We start from the raw sequence: 17,892 nt of genomic DNA on the forward strand, positions 1-17,892 counted from the left end.
CTCTCTTCATATTGCATTTGTCTCTGTATGAGAATTAAGTGCTAAATAAGCCAGGGAAAATACATATGTTAGGGAATTTTATATTTTTTTGCCCCCATTCTCTCTCTGTTATAAAAGTAAAATCAGAAGAGAAGGTGAGGCTTTTGTCTCCTCTTTCCTCTGGTTATGGATAAATGGAAGAAAATTGAAACATAAATAAACTGCTTATGCCAAATTAACAAAATAGAACAACTTCTATGAGACATTCAAGAAATACTTTCCCTTATATGTCTGTAACTGACAGGTCTACAACAGCCTCCAGTCAGTACTTGAATCAGAGATCAGAACTGATAGTGATAGATTCTCCTATGCTTATCTAAAGAAACAATATTGTTGGGATGAAAATAATCATCAGAATTTAGAAACTATGCTTTAAATGAAAGATGTGGATGTCTTGTACAAGACAGGATAAAAGCTGTCCATGTCTATGGCTGTAGTCACATTTCTGGATTAGGAACCTAGCAAATTAGTGCACTTCTGTAAGTATCCTTCTATAGATAGACGCACTTGAAATATTCTTCTGTACAAATTAATATATTATTGTGTCCCCTTTACACTGCAAAGTACTATTAGTCCTCTACAAATGAAACATAAACTCCTTCTGACATTTCATCTTTTTCTATTTTTATTCAGTCACATTGCTTCTTCAAAGGTTTGCTTGCTACAGAAAGACCTTTCTCAAAGAGACTCATTGAATTCCAAGGCATGTGAGACATTCCTTGCTTGAACAGGCAAGCAGCTGATATAGCATGCTGTGGTACAAGAAGAATACACTAAAATGCCAAAAAAAAAATTATGTGAATTAAAAATCAAAATATATTGATATACATTCTGTCACTTAAAGGCTATAACCATCTTGTTCTAGCTCATGATGACATGATGCTATAAGTGATAAGAGCAGTTCTGAATTTAAGAATTACCCTCATATTATTATCTGCCACCATGCACAAACTGTTTAAACATTTTTTTGGCTTTTACTCAGTGAATTGCTTAGCACATAGTGCTCTTTTTATACCAACCTGAAAGTAAAGTAGCTGATAAGTATGGTAATATTTGTAGAGGCTGACAAAAGAGATTCTAAAAATGAATAGGCATGGCAGAAGACCTCTCAGGGAGGCATTTTGTACAGTATATACTTACTGCTGTTTGGATTGTCACCTATAATGTGATGTCGGCCACTCCAGTACCAAAGCAGCAATGTAGCGTCACGAGACCCAGACACGATGTAGCAATCACCACCAATATAGGACTCTGATCTGGCAAGGCAAGTGACAACATCCCAGTGGCCGAACACAATCTGAGTTAGTTTTCCTGGTGAGTGAAAAGCGATAAAAATTCAGGTTTTCTGAGTATTTGCAGCACTGTGACATAACTAAATCATTCGCAGAATTCAGTTGAAATGTGTTTTACCTCATGCTCTTAACTAGAATTCCCTACATACTACAATAAAACTAAAAAATCAGGAAGATAAAGCTTATTTTTTTTCCTTTTATATTCCTTTTGAGGTATAAGTCTTATATCTGAAAATCAAGTTTGTGCTGCACTCACTGAACATTAAGTGGAGTTAATGCTCCATCAGTATTTAAGCAATGATGTTAGCGTATTATTTGTGAGCTTCATGAATGACATGCATGAGATAGTATATGAACCATTCTGTCTTTCTTTGCAATACTGAAACCAGTTTTTAGCAGTATAATGAATGTTAGGCTAAGTCATCTGACAAAAAAAATAAAATACTGGCTCCCAGCAGAGGTTATACAGCTTCCTTTCTTAGCACACCAAATAAATAGAGATAAAAATAATATAGCCATTAAAATATCACACATAAAATTGTGGTTAATCCTTATGATGTAATCAGCTCACTTGAATATAACTACAGTTTGAATAGTTGCCTCTAAGAAAATTGCATGCTTCTTCCAAAAAAAAAGCATCTTATCTATTATGCTATACTCAGGTAACAACGAAGGATTTAACAAACTGTGCTTTATAATTTATTGAGGAGCAAGCACAGCTATTAAATATAGTAGTATTAATAGTATTAAGACAACTGCCCATTTTGTGACCTAAGAAGACACAGGTGGTTGTATTTAGGGTCACCTGTTTCTGTAGAATAAACTCTAAAACTCTTGTCCCAGAAACCACAGATAAGAATGTAGCGATTATCCGCTGTGACCACAAAACAATGTGCATTGATCTGGATGCTCTGATCCACCAGGTCTGTAATCTGCCGCTTGTTCACACCGGAGTTATTGGCTGTAACAAAATGCAAAACAATTTTATAAGTAAGCCATTCCAACACCTTCCTGTCATCCACTTACAAGGGAAAATGAATACATTTAACTTTCAATGAACTGTGAATTTGTTGTTGAGTAAGCATTCTGAATATGAACATTTAGAGCTGTCTATATGGGTGTCAGAAATAAAAAATTATTGTGAGATTCCTGGTTACTCTTTGAATAAGACAAAAGATTTTACAGGAGATGACAATTTCTTATAAACTGCCTGATGCACTGCATAATATGTGACAGTATTTTACTCTATATTCGCTGCTGAAGAACTCTTCAAAAACAAATTGAATTTCAGGAACATGATGGAAGTCAATGTTAACAATACCACAGATTCAGTTCTTGCTGGTTGGTACCTCTGCTACAGAAAATATCACAGCTTATGTTGTGTGACCCTTACGTCCTCCATACTTTCAGATACTTAAATGGATCAAAGACAAAAATAAGGATTCAACCAATTAATATATTTCTTAGAATCACAGACTCATAGAACCAGTAAGGTTGGGAAAGTTCTCTAAGATCACCTAGTCCAACTTTCCAACTGTACACCCACCACCAATATTGTCCACTAACCATATTCCCTAAGCACCACATCTACACATTTCTTGAACAGTTGCAGGGATGTTGATTCCACCATGTCTCTGGGTGGCTTGTTCCAATGCCTGACCACACTTGTGATGAAAATGCTTTTCCTAATACCCAAGCTGAACCTCAATTACGTTTTGCATTACCTACTGCTGTTACCTGGGAGAAGAGGCCAACCCCCACCTCATCAAACCTCCTTTCAGGCAGTTGTGGGGAGCAATAAGGTCTCCCCCAAGTATCCTCTTCCACACTGAACAATCCCAGTTCCCTCTAAGATTTGTGCTCCAGACCCTTCATAGCTTCGCCACCCTTCTCTGGACAGACTCCAAGGCTTCAATGTCTTGTAGTGAGGGGCCCAAAACTGAACGTAGTACTTGAGATGCAGCTTCACCAGAGATGAGTACAGACAGATGATCACCACTCTGCTCCTGCTTGCTGCACTATTTCTGATCCAAGCCAGGATAACATTGGCCTTCTTGGCCACCTGGGCACTCTGCTGACTCACATTCAGTCAGCTGTCAACTAACACTCCCAGATACTTTTCCTCTGCACAGCCTTTCAGCCACATTGTCCCAAGCCTGTAGCACTGCATGGAGTTGCTGTGACCAAAGTACAAATCTAATGTGCATCATTATCACTGTCTTCTCATCTACTTATCAAGAAGGAAGCCAGGCCATAAACAAGAGTATTCACACCATTGGCAATACCACTCAGAAATTCCCTCAAACAGAGAATGATTTCTCTGAAGCTTCTCTGAAGCCAACCATCCAATACGTAAAATGGAGCAGTTAAGAAGGAATGTGAGTCATTAATTAACTTGCTCTTAACTTCCCATTGCATTACAGGCAGGATTTAGCAATTCAATAAAGGTGTATTCTCACTTAATATTCTAAAACTTCAGTATACAAGCTATTTATCCACACTTCATCTATACTCACTGTAGAGACATCACTTCACATGGCAAGTCATCTCATATCTCATACTGAAATAGCCGTCTCAGAGCTATACAATTCCAGAGGACAGTTTCCCTGCTGACAAGTAGCTATAGAGGGAATCTTCACAACTTTCGATGACTGAAGCTTAATGAGATAAAACTTACTCAGGGGGAACATGTTCGTAGGAACATGACTTAATGCACATAATACTCTTAAATTTCTTTTATCTCCATTTTTGATTATTCTACTTAAAATTTCTCATAACTGCATGAAATAAGAGACTTAACAAAAAAAGTTCACTGATTTAAAATTGCTTATACGAGTTAATACCAGGTTTATGTATGTTTCAAGAGCACAAATGTAAATCACCAGACTCTCTATGGCCATCCACTGAAATATAACAAATTACTCAGATTTTCAGAACAGGTGGGTACAATAGTAATTCCCCAGCTTTTGAAAGGAAAATCTGAGAGGAAAACACTGTCCTTATATGAGAAAACAAAGCATAGAGAATGATAGTTAGCTCTCCTGAGGTATTTGTGTATAAATCTTTCAATCACGAATACTGACAACTAGTAAAAGGAACTTTTCATCTACAGACGTTTAAAAATGCTTGTTTTTTCTCAATGGTTCTTCAAAATTTGCTCTAAGAACCATCCCTATCCACAATTTCTGACTCAAAAATGTACCTACTACAAAAATTTAAAACAATAAAGGAAACAGTTTGAATTAAAGAGAAAGAATGTCAGTTATAAGCACAGCACCACAACCTTTCTTAATAGCACTCTAACAAGTTTAGCAGGAACTTATTTCTAAATATTCAACTTTTAAAAGTATTTTTAGATTTAAAAAATACAATAGTACAACAATTTAAAATGCAATCTTTTTGCTATTAATTTTGTAATCCCTACTAAGAAAATCCCAATCATAAATGAATGAGTTTACAATAATTGCTATACAAAGAGTTGGCATGAAATTAAAATCTGTGAGCTCTGCCAGACCCTCACATTTTATTTTATTAATGTGACCTGATAAGAGAACAGAATTATAAATATGGACAGACCATGTAGCTGACTTAATTAGTTGTTTCTTAAATACCAATTGCTGGTGATATTAATAACAAGTAGCACTTGTGGCTCGTTAAGCATAAATAGGTAATGTTTTTCATTTTCCAGGGCTGACAAAAATAAATATTTTCCTATGTTCTATGTTAAACAAATACAGCTTAATCAACAATTTTTGAAAGTGCCATTTTCAAATATATTTCTACATTTGTATCTTGACATACCGATCAGTGGATCCATTTCGATTGGAAGATGGTGGGCTTGATCCAAAGAATATCCTGGGGCTCCTCGAAGGCCTAAATGTGAAAGGAAGATAAAGAACATAGGAACCTTGTTATCTGATTTTTTTTCTATGATTTTTCTAGGTTTAAAATTGCACTGTGTGCTGTGTGAATATTGTATCCAGATAAATACTTCTTACTATTTCTTGTTATATGAATCTTTCAAGATTTCGTCCTCTCTGCTATAGAAATACAGACTTGTTTACTCTGCCATGTTGCACAAGAATATCTTCCAAAAGAGGAGATACAAAGTTCTGGAGAATAAACTCTGAGATCAAACCGATGATTGAGATTTATGCGTTCCTTGGCCTAGTGTGCATTTGTTCATATTTCTAACTCTTTTGCCTTATGTTATACATTGGTAACACTCCACTAACAACCTCTGTATTCTCTGTATTCTCTGTAATCGCTATTTTCTGCTGTTGCAATAGGTGACTCAAGAAGGCACAAAAAAAAACCAAAATAACCCACAAGGCCTACAGCTGACCCTGTCAGCTTCTGAAAACCACCACTCTTAGAACTTCTCCTTCTCCTTCCTTTATTTCTCTCTTTATGACTTTTAACACAAGTCTTTGGTTAGTCTTGTGCAAAAAAGATGGGATCTACTTCATTTGACTTGAGTTATTTACTGAGGAGATGTCTATATTTAAGGCAGTGAAACCTCTAATTAATCTAGATTTCCTTTATTTCTACTGGAGGGAGACATCTTAACTCAACTTCGCAATTTCATCTCCTGAAAGGTCTACTTCTGTCCGGGGAGTTCTCCTCTGCTGTAAAGCTGGGATGCATTTTTCTTTTGTGCTCAGTCCTGACAAAGCTCCTGAATCAGCTACTGAGTCACACTCTCAAACATGAAGCAGTTTCTTGTTTTTTCCAGGTTTTTTTCCACATTCAAAAATTTCCGTATGTTGCAGCATGAGGGCCATCAGAACAGAAAGATACCTTCATTCCTGAGTGGGGCTACAGCTTGGGGTTCCACCACATATTTAGCAATGCACGGGACAATCTCAGAACTTGCAAGGCCAGGTGAGGAATCAAAGCATCATAGAATTACAGCATGGCTTAGGTTAGAATGTACCTTAAAGCCCACCCAGTTCCAGCCTTCCTGCAATGGGCAGGGTTGCCACTCAGTAGATCAGGCTCCCCAGGGCCCCATCCAACCTGGCCTTGAATGCCTCCAGGGATGGGGAGGAGACAGGACAGTCCTAGCGGCAATGAGCAAGGGCAGGAAAGGAAATGTGGCATGAGCCCACTGAATGGGCTTTTGAGACAGAATGATGAAACTTGTGTTCAGAACAATCCTGCCACTTAAGTTTGCTTTCAGTCCCACATTACCAAGCCATGACCCAGATGAAGGCCTGAAAGCTCTCACATTGAGGCACACTGTCTAGTGTGCCAGTACATATTTCTGAAATCTGGGACATATTGATATAGATTGTGTCAAGAACAGCAGCATACTCCTGAAAATTATTATATCAAAGTCTGATCTTGATGTAACAACAAATCGATTGGCTGCCATGGGAATGTGCTGCTCTTACAGAGAGTGTTGCTAGGAATGACACTAGAGGAAACAGAAGCTTTGAATATTTGACAGAAACCAGAATAACTGTAAGTTTGCTATGTATTTGCACACGCAAGTGAGTGAGATTAACTCGCATCTTCCTAAACCCCACTCGAAATTAAAAGCTGTGCTGTTAAGATCTTCAATTTTGAAAGAAATCCGCTTGTGAGGACCTACCTACTGTGTTGTGCCACCTATTGACAGCAAAGAGCCTGCTGCAGGTGACAGTCACCACGGCAGGAATTGTCAGGTGGGGCAGCGTGTTGGCGGCCACGTGTGTGACCGGAGAGTTTGATGGGAACTTCAGCACCATTATGACATCCTGCTGCATCTGATCTTTAAACATGAGGGGGCTCTGTGGAAGGAAACACTGTTGAGTAGAAAGGAGAAGAGAGCAGAAGAAAACAGAAGGGATAACACAATTAGTGAGGAGGTCTGAGGGAAAACGAGGTTAAAAAGAGCAGGCAAGCACGTGCACATACAGGGAAAACAATGCTACCTGTGCATCTACACTAGTGACGGAGGAGAGCAAGATCAGAAGCTAATATTGGGTAATTACATGAGGACAAGTAGAGAATAGGAATGGCAAGGGTCCACCGGGTTATCATTACAGGGTACATAATGATTGCTAGCATTAATAAATACACAATAAAATGCAAAATGATACAGCAGTTAGTATCCATACAATAGAGATATGAGTCAAATAAAAGAATCAGTTCGTAATTGCTACAAGTTATAATGGCTGAAAATGAGAAATTTTAAGAGCAACTCAAAATTTCAGAATTAGATTTTTTCAGATATTTGATTTTTCTTAATGAATGCTTGATTGATCTCAAAGAATGATAAGAAATAAATCACTTCTAAACATCGGGAGACATTTTAATTCTTTGTAAAGCATTTACTTATTACTCTGTAAGCAATTATAAATCACTTCAGTGATTCTACAGGTGACACAGGTGATTTTTCACAGACAGCAGCAGTGTAACCACGTGAGATTATATAATGTACTGTTTTTAATGTTACTTTTTTCAACCAGTCTTATAACAAATATGATTATTTTTAGAAGTTCAAATAATTCTTTCCTTTTGATTACAACTTTAAATAAAAATATAAAATATAAATGACATTTATTATCAATACCTTAAGAATATAAAATATATAATGTTTAATATCTACACAGTACTTGTAACAACATAGCTGGCATTTTCAGACCAGTTCCCATTTTCATAGTGTGCAACCAGAGAAAGTGATTTCCTTGTGAACAGATGAAATTAATGAAATTACTACATGCATTACTCTTGACTTACAAGCTTAGAAGAAAAAATATAGCTCTAAGCATTTAATCAAAGGCACTGAGGGGCACAGAGATGTGTCTCTTTTAGTCTTGCTATTTTGTCTAATTCTTTGCAAGAAGCACAAAGAAGAATGTATTTGGAATGAATTTTGAAGTTCAAATTGAAATTAGAAAGAAGTATAAATTGTATTCTCCCAGGGGAACAGAAAGGAGGATTCCAGCACAATTTGAACTATATTGTTTCATTTCTGGCAAGCAGGCATTGTCCATATATCACCCCCTAACAATGACTCCTTTAAAAATAAATGAATAAATAAATAACAACAGACTCACTGCAAGAGGAGCCTGGAGTCATTCCCATTACTTCCAGAAATAAGAATCTAAATATGTATTTATGAAATGCATATTTATGAAGGAAGAGCCTTTTTACAAATTATTACACAGGGAAAGTCAGGACTATAGGAAGATAAGGCTAGTCAAATTCCACCTTGCTCTGCTGCACTGTGTATGGTTGTATGGGCAGTGGAGGGCATGAAAGTCTTGCTTAAGTGGATATTTGATGACCTATAAAGAAGCCTCTGGTTCAAAGGGAATGAATTCCCAACCAGCAGCTATGTCTCACCAGGTGCATGGCAGAGCTCCGCGGCGGATGGGGCTCAATGAGCAACTGTGATGGCGTCTGCCCGAAGTTCTGGATCTGCGCCTCCATGGCCTGCGGGGAAGGCAGAGGGACTGTCAGGAGCAATATGCGTCAAGGAGAGAGGTCAACACACTCAGTGACAGTGCAGGCATATCCCAAGTCAGCCATGAAAAAAGTCCAGAAAATTCACCCGGTGCTCTCCTCCCAGGCTGCAGACTCAGCCAAGTGTTAGTATTTTGTAGACAAGCTCTGCTTCTCCTTTCAAGCATGCTTCGGTTACTCAACTATCCAGGCTCATTTCCAGTAACTGGCGTTATATATGAAAATGTTAACCTGTGAGGACATGCAGTTCAGGTCTTGAGAGCTTTTTTGCACTAAAAAGAACACATATACCTTAATAAAGTCCTTTGTAAGGAGGAAAGTATGAGGATCTCTAATAAAATAAGCCTCTGGAATCTTAAATAGGGGGAAAAAAGCAAACTGAGAAACAACATTCAAGTATAAAATACAATAACAACAGAATAGTTACTATTTCAATAACAACACTAGCAGGTTAAAACTAAAATGTCAGAAACAAATCTTGCCAGGCACATTCAGACTACTGTAAAAATCTTTCCAACTTGCATTCGTTCTCCAAATATTTTGTGCTTAATTTTGTTACAACTTTTTTTTTTGTGGGCTTTCAGACTTCACAATTTTGTAGAGAAAACTTATCCATTTCATTTTTTTCCTTGAGACTTCAGCCTACTTTAAAAATAAATCCAGCGTAACTCAATAAGGAGTAGAGCAAGTCCAACTGTGATGCTTCTGCTAATGAAACAGTTCTTTTAAACACAAATATATTTAGGATACATCCTTAAAAACTGGCAAAAGGCCACTCCTTGTAAAAGCAATATAGCTTAAGAACTCCTATTTTTCAAACAAGTACTATTTTATTTGATTCTTTAAAATCAAGAATAAAGAACCAAAAAAGCTAAACTGGCAGATTTTGAAATGCTCTATGTGTTATGCACTTACGTATGTACTGTACTCTGCACTACAGACCCTCAGTATTTTTCTTGTGAGTTTTAGGAATTTTTCATTTGCTACTGTACGCAAAATACAAAAAAAAAACCAAAAAAAAACACAAAAAAAACCAAAAAAAAACCACCAAAAACATGACTAACTTGGTAAATTCTGTTACTTCTTTCAAGCACAGAAAGGTAAGAAGAACTTTAAATACTTCATTGTACAGAAGAATCCTTTCAATCAACATATTTCATGATTCCTACAAGTCAGGCTGTGCATTCCTGCAGTCCACAGCGTAGAAGCCAGAACAGATGTTAGAGATTTCCTGACAGGTCATAGTGTCCACCACTATTGATGATCTAGACTGATAGGTAATTTAATAAAATACTGCTAACAAAAGAAGAAACTGAATGCAAAGTCCAGTAAAGAAGCTGAAGAACTTTCCATGGTTTCTAGCCTAAAACACTGGATGATGTTTACACTGGTACAGGGAATTTCTTCCTTGTTGACTAATTCAGAGCAGGCTTTAGGTTGCTTTCTGGGGAACTGGTATGTTTCTTTGTTTTTACTAACCTCATTTACTGACAAATTAAAATCATGGACTGACTACATACAAAACCAATGTGTTTGTGCGGACATATGTGTGTATGTTTGTACACATATGTACAGTAGTAGCATATGAACAGTCTCTCTTTATGTGCTATGTAGAAACCATCACTCATGCAGACACTTTTTTACAGGAATATAAAATTTAGTTTGAATCAAAGTAGTATTTTCCATTACATTCAGTACTCTGTAACTGATTTCATAAGTTTTATTGTAATTATAGCTACTGGTGGATTTTGGTTTCAAAATGATGATGATTAATATCAACAATATCAGGCGCTGCATGATACGTTCCCACTCAGATATGTCAATAACATTTTGAGAAAAGTAATTTCTTTTCTTTTCTTTTTTTTTTTTTTTCAAATAATTATCAAGGTTATTCCTCTAATTTTTGAAGGAATTATGTGATGAAATAAGAGTGTGAATTATATTTGGCAGCAATTCTGAACAAAATCCAGATAATTCCCTACTACCCTTTAAGTGATCCCATAAATGATACTTCTGTCCTCTTGCAGGCACATTGAAATGAATTATTAATTTCTTTTTAAGTACAGCTTGATTCTAATTTACACATGTACTTTCATGTTGTCCAGTGTCATCAAATTCTGATTTTAGGGCTATAAATTCTGCATACATAACTCTGTGGGCTTTGCCTCCCAGTCCAGGTGGATTTATGATGTTAGCAGGGGAAAAGAAAGAGGAGCAGAACAAAATAATAAACCGGCAGGAATTTTTCAGATGGATGCTTCAATCATAACTGTCAAAAGTAAAGGTTATTTTACAGTTGAAGATGTCCTGGCAAATATTCACAAACCTATTTATATGCTCATGCTTTAAAACACTTAAGTGAACGCCAAATCCTTCCTTCAATACTCAGAACAAGTGCAGAACCAAGACCTTGACAACGAGGAAACACTGGATGCTTTTTCTGCCTTGCACTTACAAGGACAACTGTTGCTCTCCCACCCTATGATCAGTAATGTTATCCTTTTCTTTCAAAAGTACCATTTGAAAAACTTAAAACTTTTGGATGCTGAAAGAAACTGAACAATGTTTCTTTAAAAATACCATAACATTCATCTATCGCACTGACGGCACAGCACAACCCCACAGCTGCACAGCTAGAACTGTTATTCCTCTCTAGATTTCAAAACACTTGAAAAGGACAGAAAAACCTTGTCAAAACTAACACAGAAGATAACCATAAGCACACAGAGATAAGGGAGTGGCCCAAGGGCACTCCTAATGTCATGTGTTATCAGATCATGACATGAGACTAAAAGGTATAGAGCAGATCTGTGAATAACGTAATGCGTTGATTTGTTTACCAGAGGACTACAGTTGTATGTGAAATAAATCTGGAAACTTAAGTATACACCATAGCTTTTCTTGAACTGTAAATCATAAAATTTCTGATATCTTTGTTTTAAAAATTTGGCCTAATGAATGAATTCCTTTTCATCAGATCTTGAGTAACATATTGGAAGTGCTGTACCGCTCCCTGAAAGACATATTCTGGTTATTTTAAAATGTATTTTAATAAAATTATTTTTTCTCTCATTTCACCTTTAAATGTCCTTTGTGTACAAACAAAATAAGCTTGGAATTCAGTGGCTGCCAGATTTAATGCTTTTGAAATAGCAAAGTGGCAACTATACTAGTTTCCACTTTCTTAATAAGGTGTTGCAGGAAAGCTATTTAGTGAGCTGATTTGAGATTCCCTACTGTTTTTAATACACATAAAATGAGATTTGTACTGCAGACACTTCAGGGAGTAGCTGTTAGGATATGACCATACAGTGCAGAAAGATAAAATGGGCCTCAGTCTATTGATAACCATAAGTCCGAACAAGGAAGCAAAAACATCTGCAAACTTGCTGACAATTCAAAGATTAAAATAATTCTATCTCATACATCCTAATTTATGTTAGCAAGCAAAACATCGCTTCATAGCACTTAATATTAGTCATTTAAAAATAACACACAGAGATTTGTATTCTATGCTTATATACAATTTTGAGCAGGAAATCAATACAAAAAAAAATCACCCAGCCTAATGAATGATATTTTTCTTAGTTACAGTGAGTAATATCCTAAATGTGCTTTCCTCAAAGGAAAGAAGTTATTAGGTTCCATTCACAGGGATACTGAGATACTCCTCTGCGGCTTGGAGGATCAGTCCTCAGCGCCAGCTTCATGAGGAACGAAGAGTTAGAGATATCTGTTTTGATCTCACAGCAGTCTACCAAATTACTTTTCTCTATTTAAGAATGCAGATTGAAAGAAATATAAATCAAGTGTGTCGTTAAATAATTCAAGCAATCAGTTTCTTCAGGTTCAAAAATACCATTTCTTAGCAGTCAAGGGCTCCAGTAACAATCAGCACAACCCACCAGGAGCAGAGCTGCAGACTGAAAGGGTTGGTTGTAAGCACCACATACGCTAACCATGCCCAGTGCAGGGTCTTCCCACCAGCTTAGCTCCAGTGTGTGCTGCAGACCCCAGAAGAGAAGCAACTGGTTCAGGGGCAGCCCTGGAGCACAGGAGACAATTTACAAACTCTAGATGAAAATATGAGAATTGATATGTTTGGAAACATCATAGAAGGTTTTCTTTGCTCTGTGGCACACACTCACAAAATGGTAAGCCATGACACAGTCTATTTTTAACATATTGTTTCTTCAAAAAGAGTTCTCAGGAAATGCAAGCAAAATCATGAATTAACGAGAAGGGCTTTCTGACCTGCAAACACCCCTTTGCTGCATGGTAATCACAGAGCACAAGAAGGATGAAAGTGGAAGCACTTTTAGTTAGAGTCATGTAGGATGAGAAGAAACAAACTCCTAAAACCAGATTATACTTCAATTTGTAAGACAATACTTCTACTCCTATATGAAGTGACTTTGTTTTGTTCATTTCACTGATTACGACTGTAACAAGTCACACATTCAAAAATATATACTCAGTTTCTCTGTTTTAATTCCTTTTTTTCAATATTCCTTTTTTGTATTGTTGATTTCCATAATCCTTGTGCATTTTGCTCCTTCAGTGTCAGGTTTTTCTCAAGCCATTTTCCCCCGTGCATGGGGACAGAGCCCAGGGAAGAGTCAAAATCTATATTCATCTGAGAAATACGCACCACAGCCATATTCATCCATATTTGTCTTTCCTGAAAGTTTCTTTCATTTCTGCATTGAAGTGAACACAGGCATTCTAACATGCTCTCCTGCTCGCGCAGCCAGCGTGCTCAGCAGCCCCAAGCACTTCTTCCCAGTGAATGTGATTGACAGTCCTTTGGTGGGTAGCATAAGCAGCTTGCAAATGTTATTGTTTTGTACTAGTCGTGTGAGATACTGCTTTTTTATTTGCATCTACAGCTGTTAAACGGCATCAATATCTTCAGGACTTTCGGTAAGTTAGGTTAAGAGTATTGATTTCCATTTTATTACAGTGTGCTCTGAGGAAAGAAGTGCTGTAGTTTAAAGACAAGCAATGACTCAACTAGTCTGCAGGCTTTGATACAGTGGGTTATTTAATCAAGATACTCGAGGGACTGAAAGATGGGCACAGAAATGGATTTTCTCTGCAGGTCACTACTTTATTAATTTAACAGTGGAGAGGGGCAACCTTCCCCACACAGGAGGTATCTCACTGGATCCAACGTGCAATTAAATGGCTCCATAGCAGAAGAGCAATAGCTTGGAGTGGAGCTTCAGACCCTTCCCAGTCAGCACAACCCTGAGCTCTTTCTCATTCCACTACGACAGTAATGCAAAATGAAGGGGACTGCATTTCCCATCCCCTTTACAGGCATCAGTTCATCCCTGACCTTATTTGCACTGACTTTTAGCTTTTATATTTACCTAATTAAAGTACTAATTGCGATACCTACTTCTTCTCTCTTTTACCTTTATAGTTCTCCAGTTCTTATCGCTGGCAGTCCACTATGCCTTTCATGACACATAAATCTTTAAACACTCTCCCAGTTTAAGTAGACACTTAGTTAAAGACATTGCAAACAAGAAAAAAAAAAGTGACTACATCTCACAAACAGAAGGTAAAGCCAAAACAGCATAAAAATGACTATGCCCCAGCCAGGGCAGGTTTGGGTGAGAGTGCCCCTGATTCTTTCAGGGATGTTCTCAAGTGGAAGCCAGTGTCTCTGAGGTTCCTGCATATCTGAGCACAAAAACTTCCTTTTCCCCTCCAGCAGTTGCCATACTTTCAAAAGCTATGGAAAACTTCCTTACAGTGAAAAGTAGTGAAATTCCCCCTGTCCTTTCTACCCATGAAGGAGGGAAAAAGCAACTTTCTACAGTTTTCATCTTTCCCCTGTGTCTTGTATCTTTCCAACTTTGCCTGGAACAATGGAGTTTACCACTGCTATAATGAAATTCTCTCATTAAATTACACTAAAAGCTACAGCAAAGTCTATTATGCTCTGAAGTGAACAGCTTTAACTCCCAATTCCTCTGACAAGGTCGATGCTGTTACAGGGGTTCCTTGGGACGCTGCTCTGTTCATCACTTCCTTTTTATAGTTGTGATAATTTATAAAACTGCGAGTTCTGCTCCCAGCTGATGGCAATTTTGCTGCCTTTCCTTCCCTGCTGTTTGACTGCATACAAGGCAGACAGGGAGAATCCCTTTGCTGTAAAATCACTGCTGTGCAAAACTCTGAATATCAGCTGGAACTAAAGAAAGTCATGCATTTTTTATAATTGTGTGTACATTTTCATTCAAAAATATTTTAATTTCTTTCTCTTTTATATAATGAATTTTCTCATTATTCTCATTCTATGCCATATTTTTCTTCAGTTGACTATCATATTTCTTACAGTCATGTTTGTAATAATTCCTATCCCATTCGGATTGGTAACATTTACTGAAACTCTTTGTGTGTTCATTGATGTCATGCCAAATGAAATCATTGCTCTGTCATCATTCTCCCAAATCTGTATTAAGTTTATAAAAGAAAATGCTGCTTTCTTTGATCATTATTAAACTGCTGAGTACAACACATTACAAAAGATTTTACTGCTAAGTTACTTTTGTGAGAGACATAACAGCATGATACAGTAATTCATCAGATATGAACACATAAAGATTTGAAACCCGGTCAGGCACAGGATTGTTTTTTATTTTTAGATGATTGATAATTGTCCTAAAATCATTGTCATATTGTTATATAATGGACAGCCTCAGAAAGAAGGACTCCTCTTGATCTGACAAGCCATTTTATCTTTTCTGAAGACATCCTCTCATTAATTTAAAAACAAGAGCTCTTATTATTGGTTTTGGATGATAAATATTTATGTCCACTGAAATAATTTCTTATCACTCAAACTGTACCTATATGACAAAACATTTCTACATCCTCTTTGTTATTCATCGGACACCAACAGTTCTGTTTACTTTCAAAAGGCTGCATGGACAAAAGCTCTATGTGATTTGCTGGTTAAAACGCCAATCTAGATGAGCTTTCCCATCTGGTGCTTAAGTCTACGGAGCAAGCTTCTCTTTGACATCTTGATTCTGCAATGCAAATTACTAAATCATACACCTGCAACATAGAATTTCTCTGTTGATATTATTACTTTGTGTTTCTCCTTTATGTGACAGCAATCAATGCATCACAACATGCAGAACTGCAGATGTGTCCTATCTAGTATTTGCAAACCCAACCAAACCAGTTCTATCACGTTTGTGTGCCACCTGTCATATCAATCCTGTTACTAATAGACACTCTTCACTCTTAGCTCTTTACAGGATCTTGCTCAAAACATCAATTTCTATTCCAGCCAAACTGTTTCTTTCATTTTTTTCTGAGCTTGATTCATCAATTTCAAGTTTCAAGAAATCATTATTTCCCATATGGCTTCCTCCTGAAGCCATCCTTCTATGCATCCCTTCTTCCTTCCTTCCTTCCTTCCTGCCTTCCTTCCTTCCACCATTACTGGCATTCTCTTTCCTCTCCCAAATGACATACTTCAACTAATTTCTTTTTCTCTTGTTTTCATATGAAATATAACCCAGGATACTGAAAGCTTATTTTCTTTTTAGATCTCTGGAATGGAAAAATTATATTTTTTCAAGCAGAGTAAATTTATGACATCAACATTCTTTTCTGAGTGGCTACTAGAATTCCAAACACATTGTCTCCAATAATGATAAGTTATTTCAAGTCTGTCTAAGGCAGATTTTTTTTTTACATTTCCTTGAGTAAGAAATAAAAAAATCCTCTGAATTTTGAAAGCTAACTTCTTTTTTGACTGGAACCACTACAGATTTCCAAAGCCTAAAAAAGAGGAAGTAAAGGAATAAAAAAAATTATATGAAAACTGTCATTAGCATCCCTTAGTTGGCAGTCACTAAAATTTACAGGCATTCTAAAAAAAAAAAAAAAAACAACTGCTGCTGCTGTCTGGGATGCTTCAATTGTTTCCACATGTGAAAAGCGGTGAGTAGCAGCCAGAAAGCCTGAAGTTTCATTTGTGCCAGGCTAAAAATTGCCGTCAATACTTTTTCAAACACCATCCACTGAATTTAGAAATCTGCTAAAATTTACCAATCAAAAGTACTTAAAATAAAGGTGTTGTGTGTGTGTGTGTATGCGTGTGTGTAGAAATTCCTTACTGTATTAAATGATGCCTCAATGAATTTACTAATGAAAATAGAGTTCCAAATGTCAAGACTAAAAAAAATCTCATAAAGATCTGGAAGGTTGCAAAAATCATTTCTCTGCATTAAAAACCATACCAAGAACTCTGTGGACCTATGGTAATTCCTTCACTGCTTCTATAAGGCTCCCAGGTACCATATTATTAACCTTTTTCCTCTATCCTTCCTTGTGCCAAACACTCCAAATGTCCTTCCTGTCTTGTTCTCCTCTTTTGTTTTTTATGCATTCCTATTGGGCCTTGATTTCAATCTCCCATCCTCTCCACAAGGCAGCAGGAGTTTTGTAAATGTCCATCATCCCAAGCAATTCTATTTCTCCTCCTTTATTCCTCCATTCTACTTCTTTTCTTCAGACATGAAGAGACGCTGCTCACCCTGGCTTGGTCAGTTAAACATAAGGGCACATGCAGGGCTTCATTTCAGAGGGAAAATATATATATATATATATGTTATATATTATATATATTATATTTAGAAATAAAAAAAAAAATCAAACTCAAGCATTACTGATGAATCACCACTTACACTAATCAGAAGGCTGAATTGAGAGCAGAAGCTACTTAGTCTGTGGCAGTGAGGACAATGTTATTTATAACTGTTCCCACAGTAATAAAGCTCCAGTTACTCTTCGGGAGTAGAAATGCTACAAAACAGAGACAATACCTGTAAAAATCTTTCATTATTTTTCCCTTCCATTGAAACAGAGGAAAGGGTAAACTTCTACTGTTCATGAAGATCTTTGGGGAAAGAAACATGAAGCCCTGTCTGGACAAACAGCAAACCTGAGCATCACAGTCCTTATTCTGCAGCCCTGTCTGGAAAGTGGAAGCAGTCACTGTGATCTCTACTCAGCTCTCAACATTCAACGCATCAAGTAAAAAAAGAAACCAGTACTGTTCTGAGGAAACTGGGAG

The 17,892-nt window shown here is 36.9% G+C and overlaps 1 protein-coding gene across 8 annotated transcripts in view; it reads right to left on the minus strand.

Annotated features, from left to right (window-relative positions):
• Positions 1 to 17,892, minus strand: part of NBEA (neurobeachin) — a 470,888-nt gene that overhangs the window by 18,039 nt on the left and 434,957 nt on the right. For 3 of the 8 annotated variants that reach the window (XM_025153000.3, XM_025152939.3, XM_040704251.2), the window contains 6 exons: positions 9,078 to 9,140; positions 8,667 to 8,756; positions 6,928 to 7,120; positions 5,133 to 5,204; positions 2,137 to 2,292; positions 1,180 to 1,350 (listed from right to left, as the gene is read on the minus strand). In XM_025153000.3, the coding sequence (XP_025008768.2) occupies positions 1,180 to 1,350; positions 2,137 to 2,292; positions 5,133 to 5,204; positions 6,928 to 7,120; positions 8,667 to 8,756; positions 9,078 to 9,140 (745 nt within the window). The remainder of the gene's footprint in view (positions 1 to 1,179; positions 1,351 to 2,136; positions 2,293 to 5,132; positions 5,205 to 6,927; positions 7,121 to 8,666; positions 8,757 to 9,077; positions 9,141 to 17,892) is intronic. The other 5 variants (XM_040704875.2, XM_015277556.4, NM_001252140.3 and 2 more) reach the window with 2 other exon arrangements.

Source organism: Gallus gallus, chromosome 1 (assembly GCF_016699485.2).
Source record: "Gallus gallus isolate bGalGal1 chromosome 1, bGalGal1.mat.broiler.GRCg7b, whole genome shotgun sequence".
NCBI lineage: Eukaryota > Metazoa > Chordata > Aves > Galliformes > Phasianidae > Gallus > Gallus gallus.